At 34.7% G+C, this 11,673-nt stretch overlaps 1 protein-coding gene across 1 annotated transcript in view; it reads left to right on the top strand.

The window, feature by feature from the left end:
- LOC106874860 (endoplasmic reticulum junction formation protein lunapark-A) overlaps positions 1–11,673 on the top strand; it is a 99,611-nt gene that overhangs the window by 54,597 nt on the left and 33,341 nt on the right. Inside the window, exons 3-4 of the mRNA XM_014922757.2 lie at positions 8,140–8,327; positions 10,534–10,592. Of these exons, the coding sequence (XP_014778243.2) occupies positions 8,140–8,327; positions 10,534–10,592 (247 nt within the window). The remainder of the gene's footprint in view (positions 1–8,139; positions 8,328–10,533; positions 10,593–11,673) is intronic.

Here is an 11,673-nt window from a genome sequence, read left to right as displayed (position 1 = left end):
CACCTAATTCAATTTGTTTTAGTTCATACAGCTGATATGAATAACCAGCACCAGATAAATTACCTCTTCCTAGATTGGTAGAACTCTGTTCCAGGGTAAATTTATCATTCAGCCACTTAACTGCTAAAACTGAAACCTTATAAGTCCCAGGAGGCTTTATACACATCAGTATTTTATTTTATTAATGTTTATGGGACAATATTTGAGTGGTTACTTTGAAAGTAGTAGAAGTCTGGCCTGTAATATTCCTTGCTCTTTATATATATTTCATGTCTGTTTCTCATCTGGATGAATGAAAGTAGAGTTAGTCTTAATAAAAGAAAAAGAAAAAAATCTGAAATCATTGACTTAGGATTTTGTCAGGACTGATTTTATTTTTTTTTTCATCTCATTGTGAAATGCTAGAGTCAACCCTTTCAAAACTATTTCTAACCAAAGACACTGCCTTTGTTTCATTTAATTTTGAAAACAAATGAAGCATTTAGTAAAATCTTTATCATCATTGTTGTTTGATGTCCGCTTTCCATGCTGGCGTGAGTTGAATGGTTTGACTGGCAAGCTGGGAGGCTTGTCATTTGTAAGCTGGTGATTGGAACATAAACTAACTTGAAATTTTGACAGGAAACTTTAATTTAGATCATTCTAAAACAGGAAATTTGTATTATAGATCCAAGGCAGTCTTGGGTAGGTTGGAATTAAAAAGGTTGACTGTACTACTTGCATACTACTCTGAAAAAAATTGGCTTTGTGTTCAAGCAAGAAATTTCATATTTACATCAATATACACACTTGAAACAATATTAGATTATAATAATTATGTATATTACATTTGTATATACTTTATAAATGTTATGCACATTGTTATTTTAAACTAATACTGTTTCGGTATTTACGGTACAAAAATTAGACTAAATTTAAGCTCACAATTTTGTTTGTTTATTTTGAACTTTTTGCTATCAACCTATCTGTTTTTTAATATAGAACTGTCTATTTTAAAATGCTCAGTGTTTAAATTAAAATATATTGTCATACTTTTATGCAAAAACCTTTCTGTATGATCATGAACACAAGCAGCTGAAATATGGTTCCTCTGAAGGGTCTCTGAAGCAACGTTACTTGACAGGGCACATAGCTTGGAGATCAGGAAATCTCCTCTGGTCAAGCTGTTACTTTTCTGTATTGAGGGATCACAGCTCAGGTGCATGTGATTAGAATGTTGCAGGAAAGGATTGGAAGATGGATTCTTAAAACTGAGCCAACTGGCAGGAGACCTAGAGGTAAACCGAGAATGAGATCATTGGATAATAACCATAGTCTCAGTTAGTCATACTTGAGAATCTAGCTGGAAACTGTAATGGCAGTTGCTTCTGACACACAATTCTATGGAAGAGTGGCTAAGGACTCTACCCACACAATCCTCCCAGGAATAATAGGTGGAGAAGATGAATGTTTGGATGGAACTTTTTAGTTAAGTTACATTCAAAACATCTGCTTAATTAAATGAAAAGTTATTTTACCAAAACAGTTTTTTAATTTCTTTTTGAAAGAGGCAGTGTATTTCATTAATAATATGGTCACAAAGGGCTTAAATAGAATTATCATACCTCATATTGTGATAGTGTTGTTGAATTTGGTGAATGTTTGGCATTAAATATTTCATTAAATGACCATCTTAAAATTTTATTAAGCTAAAGTAGATTTGTAGTAAGGCTAGCCATCATCAAGTGGACAACTGAGGAGGAAGGAGAAAGAGAGACAGACTGGTGAAGATGTGGTAAAAGACAGCACTAGAAGACTTGATGGAGATGTTTGTCACCTGGGAAGAAGAGCACAGTTTGGTTCAGAATGGTACTTCTTGGAGAACCTTCATTGCCTGATGCTCTTCAAGCAGATAGAGATAACATTATCTTCAGAATTGAGGTCTAAATGATATTCTCTGAAGTAATGCATTTTTGTTTTAATTAAATGCAGTCTAACTAAATGTGCTGCGAATTTGACATGATGAACTCAGTGTGAAAACCATTAATCTAAATTCTAGAAAGATTGGTTTTAATAATTTTGAACTTAAGTACTTTTGCTCTTTAGTCCCAGGTTACTCCAGATCAATTAGACTTATGTTCACATTACTCTAGCCCTGTCTATCCCATCATATTTTCTGTCAGTTATCCAGTCTATCTACCCTTTTTTTAGTAAGGTATTGTTTGAGGGGTTTTTTGCATATACTTTCAGGCAAGTTAAACAACTATCTAGTTGCTCATTTGTTGATACTTTGTTCTGTTTAATTCTAAGGTAAATTTAGAATAAAGATATATTTTATACATCTGCTTTTCTCCACTAATGAGCATGGTTCAGTGTTTATTTTATATATTCATACATTACACAAGACGTTGAACTAACAGCTCATAGGTGTTGTATTCAAATCAACTGCTTGCATGTATTGTGTACATTGGTTACTAAACTTAATTCATCAGTTCTCTTACATACTGGAAGTGTGTAAGAGATATTCTGGCTATGTCACCTTTAATAGACTCATGCTTTCTTTTACTCATGACCATAGATCTAGAGCTGAAACTGTTTCTTATGAAAACTTTGTCTTTGGAGGTCTACCTTTAAATATTGTATTAGTTCAATGCCTGCCTAACGCAGTGAATTGGCAGAATTATTAAAGAGTTAGATTGAGTACCTTACATTATTTCTGCTCTCTACGCACTGGGTTTAAATCCCACTGAAACCATCTGCACCTTTCATCCTTATAAGGCTGATAAATTGACAGCGGACTAGCACTGAATCCTATCCTTCTTTCTCTATGGATTATCTTTGTTATTCAAAGGTTCAACTTTGTCACGTTGTGTCATGCTGATTCAGCTTGAGAATTGTGTTAAAGGTACAGTTCACTGTAGATTAATCAACTACTTACAAGTGGTCAAACAACTGAATACTAATTGTCAAGATTGATGGAGAATACATTAGTTTTTGATGTCCTTTGTAGCAATATTCTACAAATGCTCTTTTGCTTGACGCCCTTTTAATGTTAAATATGGTTTAGGGCAGTGAGTTGTGTGGAGGATTGAACCACAAATTAAATTTTTTTTGATCTTATGTGTCTAGATTCAAGTCTTGTTGGGATTGATTTTGCCTTTTCATACTTCAAGGGGGATAAGTACTAGCAACCAACATTTCCCCTAAATTTACAACTGCTGAGTGGGAACTTGGGCTGCTTTGGGCAAAAATATTTTTAATTCAATGCTAGCACTTGGGGGAGTATTCATACTTAACACAGCTTATGGAGTACACTCTTGTAAATTAAAATGGGCTGCCACATTTTGATGTGTATGGCACCAATACATGGGCCATGCAACTGGACCTACATGCAGCTTTGGGTGTACATTGCTAATAAGATACTAGTATCAAGAATTAATTTTATGCTTTGTTAAAGGAAATCAATATTATAACTCTTTTTTTATTTGATCAGATGTTATTTGTGAATTTTTGTGGTAAAGGATTAGCTGAAAAAAGAAAAAAAGGAAAATTATTTGGTGTTGACTAAGAAGCATGTGATAGAAGTCGTATAAGTCTGTCACTGGTATAACAAGAGAAAAAGGGGAAAGTGGCTTTAAAATCACGTTGATAATGACAATGAAATTGGGTTGATTGCAGATTAACCTCATATCATTGGATTAATAGACAAATAGTACAACTTGACTCATTCTGTCTATATTATTTACCAAGGAAATGAAAGGAAAATATTTCTGAATTCATAGCAATTATAAATACAGTTTAAGTAAAATATCTGGAAAAGTGTAAATGATAACATTGGTGAAAATAATGAGTCCATGATGATGGACATATGGTAAATTAAGGGTTGTCATCTGCACCTTGTATAGGTAGTTAAATGTATGGTTATTACAGGCCATGGGGTCATAAATAAAGTAACAATTTAATGTACTGAAGGAGAATGGGAACGAGCCCAACTGACTCCCTTAGCATGAATGTTTAATCTCTTGAGTGACAAGATGAAAACTTTAATTCCAGTTTGCAGTCATTAGGAAAAATTCAAGAAATCTATTAAATAACAGGGAATAAGATAGCATTAAGTTGTGTCATCCTGAGCTTTTTTTCCTTTCCTTTTTTCATTTTATCGTTTTGTCAAAACATTATGCTAATTACAGTAGTAACCATCTGCACTATTAGAGTTATTTAAACCTACTGTCTATCAAGAGTTAAAGGTACAGCTCTATAGTATATGATTACTGTATAAGTAAATGATTCACATGAACAGTCTCTTACAAATGCACACACAAATACATGCACGCGCGCACACACACACATGCAGAACAAAACTAGGAGAGCTAATGAGGTATAGGCATAGTGTGGTTATTGTTAAATGAAAACACACGAGCATGCACGCGAAGGAATAAGTCTAAGATTAGGGAACAAGAATGGGTATGATTTAAGCCAAAGGATTTCCACCTTTTAATAAATGAGTAGCCGTCTACAAACATGAACAATGAATGAAGGAAAGTAGAAAAAAGGAACCCCCCCCCCCCTAATAAGAAAAGCTAAAAGAAGAATTAAAAGTAAATACTTTGAGCAGGTGAGGGTTTCAGCATAGCTGAAGTGTTGTAGACATTTGATCATTGACATGACTTGGAGGTCTGCCTAAAGGTTAGCATTCTAGATTAAAGTTGTAGGTGTGTAATCTCTTGAATGAAGAAGGTATTTGTAAAAATAAATAATTAGCTACAACAACAGAAACAAAAAGCAATAAGTAGATAAAAACAAGCAAATTCAAATCAAATGGAATGTTTTTTGTTTTGTTTTTTTTAAAGGGCCTTTGTTCTAGGCAGGATGTTGAATCAGTTTCTTATAGAGTTCAAATATAATATTTTGAAGGGTATTAGTTCATACAGTTAACAGAGACCTGCTTGTGAAAATGCTAGAGTTAGTCTCTTTGTATAGTGGAGTTTGGTTGGATGATGTATAGGTTTAAATATTTTAATATAGTGGATGCATTAAAATGTATACTGTGTCAGTAAGCAATATATTAAATATGTGCATCTATATCTCTCTTTCTACCCCTCCCCCCATTACTCCCTTCCACTTTTGTATAATGTGAGTGACCATGTATTACCCCTGTACCAAGAAACCTGTTCTGGCCTCTTCCTGCATGCTTTAACCTCACATCATCAAGCATACAGTTGTCTCTCTCTCTACTGTAGTCCCACTCAGTCAAAAAGATTCTTGGTCTTGTGAGCTACATGTTGAAGTCAGTAGTGCTGGTGCCATGCAAAAAGCATCCAGTACACTCTGTGGCATCCAACTGTAGAAATCATGTCAAAACAGATTGGAGCACAGTACGGTCTTCCAACCTGTTGGATGTTGTTAAACCACCCAATCGATGATGGCATGGAAGATGGATGTTAAAAGACAACAATGACAGTGTGTTAATAAGTAATATACTGGAATGTGTGAATATGTAATGAAGTTCAAAAGATTGATATAATTCAGCTGAATCCCAGTTGTAGTAAATCTACAAGTACCATATTTAACAGTATAGAAGATGCATGGGCATATTAGACAAAACCCCAATTTTAATGGTGCATATGAAGGGAAAACATGTTTTTTGTGCATTAAAGCATGTAATGTAGACCCTATGTGGTATTATCATGTGTGTTTGCGTGTATGATGCTACCTTATTGTTTTATTATAGCTATATCCTTGACCAAGTCAGAATGTTGGAAAATGCTTCCCCTATATATATTTTTTTATATCTTAAATACAAATGCAAACAGTAGTTTTTGTTTATGTATCATACTAAGATATACATCAAATTAAAAGAAATCCTATTTAAATCATGCCCAAATATTCTTTATTATTTAACTGATTTCAGTCATTGGACTGCAGTCATGTTGTGTAATCACAGTCTATTCTATAGTCAATTGTATTGACCCCCAGCACTTGATTGGTACTTACTTTATCAAACTGAGAGACGTCAAAAGCAAAGTTAATCTGGGTGAACTTAGTACAGTTATGTCACCAAACACCTCGATGAATTTTGTCTGGTGTGCTGCTGATTTTGGTCATCCACTATCCTTTGCTGCTAACTATTTACTACTAATTGCAGGAACATACCATTTTGCTACTGTTTGTGGTTATGGTAATTTTAGGGAGAAAGTTCATTTACCAAGCAGTTATAACATCACTCTTCATTTCAGTCGTTTTGTCAATGTGAACATGAAGCAGCATTTATAGGGAGCTGTGATGAAGACTAGGGCAGGAGAATAGGCAGCAAGATCAGAAAAGAGGTGGGATGCCATATGTTATAAGCAGGAAATGATGTGGTGAGATAAATTATGAAGAGATAGCATAAATGTGTGTGTGTGTGTGTGTGTATAAGCTCTTTTAGTTAGGAACTGAGTAGGTGTAAGAAGAAAGATAAAAATTGTAGCTGATAAAATCAAAGACTGTAAAGGAATATTATACAGAAAATATAATGAAGACAGTACTGTGATATACATTCCGCTGGTTAGAGCTCGCCAATGATCAGACATACTTATCTGTGTTAGTGGAGATTATCACAAAAGTCAAATGCAGGAACATGGTTATCTGTGCTTGGGTCTTTAATGATCATATTGCAGAACATCTAGATGGATACTCTGTTGTTGGATGAATGTTATTAAGGATGGTGGGTGGTGGGGGACTTATCTTTTATCTTTCTATTTATTACGCCCATAAGATTGTGGCCATGCTGGGGCACTACCTTAAATGACAAGCAAGTTGATCTTAGTACTTTTTTTTAACCCATTAGCATTCAAACCGGCCATATCCAGCCAAAATATTTAACCTGTTTTATACAGAAACTGACCAGATCTGGCCTCTCACCTCAGCCCTACCATGTCATTCTAAAACTAAAAAAAAATCACATCACTGAAATCTCTAAACTACAAGATAATGCATGATTAATTCAAAACAATATAAACAAACAAACATCACATTTGAGAGAATAATCCAAACACTAAAGGGTTAAAGCCGGGTACTTATTCTCCTGGTCTCTTTTGCTGAACCACTAGGTTATGAGAATATAAATAAACCCAGTTGTCAAGCAGTGTTGGTTGGACAAATACATATATACATATATCTATCATCATCGTCATCATAGAGATATATGTATGTATTTGTGTTTGTCCCACCAACACTGCTTGACAACTGGGTTAATTTATTCATATTCTCATAACCTAGTGGTTCATAAAATTCTGTGTCTGTTCCCTATGCATTCTCAAACGGCTCCACCAAATCAAATCAGTGTCAACATGTAATTTTTATTTTCATTTGGATTAAAACTGTATAACATTTTCTCAAATAATCTTTCTGTACTCAACTATAGTAAAGGACATTTTATACCACGACCACAACCACGACCACATTTTGTATATAAGTGTGTATGTGTCTGTGAGTGTGTGTATGTTTGCTTGTTCGTTATATACAGGTATGTCTATGTTGTCTGTTTAGTATATGTGAGTGTATGTGTATGTCAATGTGTATGTGTGTATATATATATATATATATATATATATATACACACACACAAAGAGTGTCTTGCAGTTTCTTTCTGTCAAATCTGTTTACAAGACAGATTGTTGGCCCAGGGCTATAGTAGAAGACACTTGCCCGAGGTGTCGTAGAGTTGGACTAAACCTAGAATCCTGGTTGTGAAGCAAACTTCTTACCACACAGCCATGCCTGCACTTAGCCAGAGCAATATGTTTAAACAGTTAAGAAACTTTGAGGACCAGAGATTAAGCTAAAGAAGATCAGAGAAAAAGTATTGGTGAGTGAAGATTTTCCTGTCAGTAGATGGCTCTTCTTTTATACAATCCAGTGCATGTGTGTGTGGGTTTGAATGGACATTGTACTGGATGTGTGAGCAATATCTTCAGACTAACATGTAGATTGTATAGCTCTAACTTAACTTTTGCAGTCCCTCATTATACAAAAGTAAATAATTTGCTTTTATGGAAATAAAAAATGTTTTTAAGGGTTGAGAAATTTAGTAAATAAAAATCATTGAAATTGATTTATATTGTATTCTCCACCTAATTATTTTATTAATAAGTTTTCATTTGTTATATGTCTTTGCAGGACATCACCAAACTTCATCTATTTAAGCGCCAGAATCAAGAATATCAAAAAAAGTTAATTGCTAGTCTCCTACTGTACTCTTTCTTCATATGTGTCATTGCTGCTCTCATCATTTTTCTGTACTACTTGCCTACAAGCTGGAAAGGCTGGTTTCTTGTCTTCTTCCCAATACTGATATTTATTGTATTGTAAGTATTGAAGATTATTTTTATTGTTGTTATTAAGGTGATGAGCCGGCAGAATCGTTAGTGCACCGGATGAAATGCCTAGCAGTATTTCACCTGTCGCCACGTTCCGAGTTCAAATTCTGCCAAGGTTGACTTTACCTTTAATCCTTGGGGGGGGGGACCGATAAAATGAGCACCAGTTGAATACTGGGGTTGATGTAATTGACTTATTCCCTCCCCCCAAATTTCTACCCTTCTGGCAAAATTTTAAACCATTATTGTTGTTATTAGTTGCAGTTTCTTGTCAGTAAAAACTGGAGTTGTGGTTGAAGCTAGAAATATAGAATATACATAAAAATAAAGTATTAACTTCGGTGTTCTACCATTCTGAATTTTATTGCTTTTTGTTGTTCGAGAGTACAATGCTCCCTGGCAAGAATGGACTGAACCACTACATATAGATAGTAGCAGTCTGAGTAAGTGAGGTAATTCATGCTAGTTCCCTTGTTTTGTACTGAAAGGCTTGACTGAACGGGTGTTAAATATCGCCACGTGCTCGTCAGTGATGGTGTGAAGAATTTGGTAGCAGAACGGAAAAAAAAAAAGTTGAGTGAACTGGAGCAACATGAAATTAAGTATTTTGCTCAAGAATAGAATGCACTGCCTGTGGTTATAGGTGTAACACTCTAACCACTAGGCCACACACCTTCACAGACAGACAGCGGTGTGAAAATGAAAAGCATTTTCATTGAATTGTAATGCTAAAATTTGTTTCCTAGTCAAGCAAGACACCTGTAATAATTAGTACCATATCCAGAGAAATTTATTATTCATCTCCCAACATTACAAAACCCAGAGAAAAGCACCAGCTATATGAACCTGTGTGATATGAGAGGCACTTAGAGAGAGAGTATACAGGGAATGTCGCTTCTAATAAAAAGAAAATTGTTTTTTGCCTGTAATTATTAATTACATATGTAATATGCAGCTTTTAACAAACATGTCACTATCAATAATAGCAGAGTCCTAAGCATTCAGGTTTACATCATTGGTTTAAACTTTGACACACATGTTACATTTATCATATTTATCTCTTTGTACTTGCCACTGTCTACTCAGCTGGAAGATATTAAATCGTGTCATTCTGTGATAAGAAGTTTTACATTTTGAAGAGGGACTGGGTACAGAAAAGTTTCTCTAACTACTCATGCAAATCTCTAAATTGTAGACCTGTCTAACCCATTATTTTATACTTTAATAATGTAACAGATGGCAAGTCCTGAATAGCATAGGTTGTTGTAGTGGCAGTATAGAATGAATTTAGTTGGAATGTTGTTCTTCTCCAAGGGCATGACACACATGTACATTGACATAATAACACCACTACAGTTTGTGATAGAGAATGGTGTTCAAAATCAGTTCACTGGAATCTCTGCTCAGCTCTTTAGCACTTACCACTAACTGTAGCTAGAATTAATATTATTATTTATCCATATCACTCTTTAATGTCTGTGGCTTTTAACTCTGTTTTGGTCTTTATCCCAGTCCTTCATGCAGCTATCATAACCTTTCAGGTATGTAGCCAGGTGGGGAATTACTAGTTTATTCTTTATTCAGTGTCTGATACTGTTTGTTTCCTTAATCTCTTTTAACTTCATTTGAACTTAATCAAACTTCTAGATTAATAACATGGCATGTAGCAAATTGTGAAGGTGCATAACCTAGTGGTTACGTTACTGCACTCACTATTGCTTGTTCATGGGTTCGATTCCCAGACTGGCGGGATGTTGTGTTCTTGAGCAAAACACTTCATGTCACATTGCTTCAGTTCCCCTTTCAATCAGAGGAGGAATGTTAGCCTGCTCACTAGATGCAAATTGCATTGCAACTAGCAATGTGTAACAACGTCTAATAGTCTGGTCAGTCATGTGATAACATGATGTAGTAAATTATATTTATACTAATATTCTAAAGTTTCTTAACTACCCAACTTGCACGACCAAACTGTGCTGTGTTTCTTATTGCTTGTACCTTGTCCTTTTTGTATTTGAAAGAAATAATTTAAAAGAACGTGCTTTTTTTTTTATCATCGCTTCCTGTATTTGCAGTCATAATTGGCAGTGTTCTTATTAAATTACTAAGGGTTTTATCTGTAATTAGATTAGTTAGTTTTGGCTGCTTATTCTAAATGTTATACTAACTAGAGTAAATGTTTTTGTCTTATCAGAATATGGCTGGTAAAGAAGGTTTTACAATGGTATTATGTTAAACGGATCTCCAGTAATGGTTTGTATTTCTTTTAACTATTTTCATATCTATCATCATTAATTCTACACACACACACACACACACATTTGTTAGGCTTCATGTAAACATGCACACTTACACATGTTTTCACTTATCAGTGAATACTCTTACATTTTGTCTTGCAAACAAAGTTTTCCAATCCTCAAACAATTTACTTCCATTGTATGCAACTACATTCATGCATGCTGATATTACATATCTTATGAGATATGCTTGCCTTATGTCATTTCAACATTTGTGTATCCTCTATGTTCAGCACCCATGGCTTACCCCTGCACACATCACTTGATAATATCATACTTCATGCAATCTGCCCTTCATTCACAGTTTCAGTTATTCTACTTTTAAAGACAGGTAATTTTCACTGATCCCAGAACTATAGCATAATTACACTCACTTCTAGTCTCAAACATTTATAAGTCAGTGCTCCTCAGTTCCCCTCATATTAATCCAATCTTACAATGGAACCAAAACAACTTCCACAAAGACAGGTCAACACTACTGTTCAGAATATTGTATTTGTGCATTTCTTTAAAGCACTTGGTAATGTGTATATCTCTTGTTTCCCATTATTCCCTCCCCTATCATTGATTGACATGTCACTCCTTCTCTTTTACCATCACCCATCTTTATTGCTGTCCATTACTCAATCTCATATTACTTCTTCCTCTAATACCCATTGTTGTCATTCCCCATTCTCTTTCCCATTTTCATTCCTCCTTCCATCACTTTGTTTCTTTCTTTCCTGTCTCTCCTTCTACCCTACTGCATTACACATGCTGTTTTCTATTCAATCTCCTTACCAACAATCAGCATATAACTGTCAATTCAATTTCTCTTTCTCTTCATTCTCCATCACTCTAACTTTCATTACTTTTTCTTCTGTTTCCCTCATGGACATGTTATGAATGAACACTGACAACATAGAGAAGACTTCTTCATAGGACAAGGCAGTCTTCCTAATGCTGTGATAAATGCACCCACTAGTGTTAGATTGGATAAGATACAGTTTGGATTGCTACATTGATAAAGGATCACAGATATCACATTTGCATGAGTT

The sequence above is a fragment of the Octopus bimaculoides genome, chromosome 4, assembly GCF_001194135.2.
Source record: "Octopus bimaculoides isolate UCB-OBI-ISO-001 chromosome 4, ASM119413v2, whole genome shotgun sequence".
Classification (NCBI taxonomy): Eukaryota; Metazoa; Mollusca; class Cephalopoda; order Octopoda; family Octopodidae; genus Octopus; species Octopus bimaculoides.
Note: the sequence above shows the minus strand (reverse complement) of the source record. Positions and strands in the feature narration are given on the sequence as shown.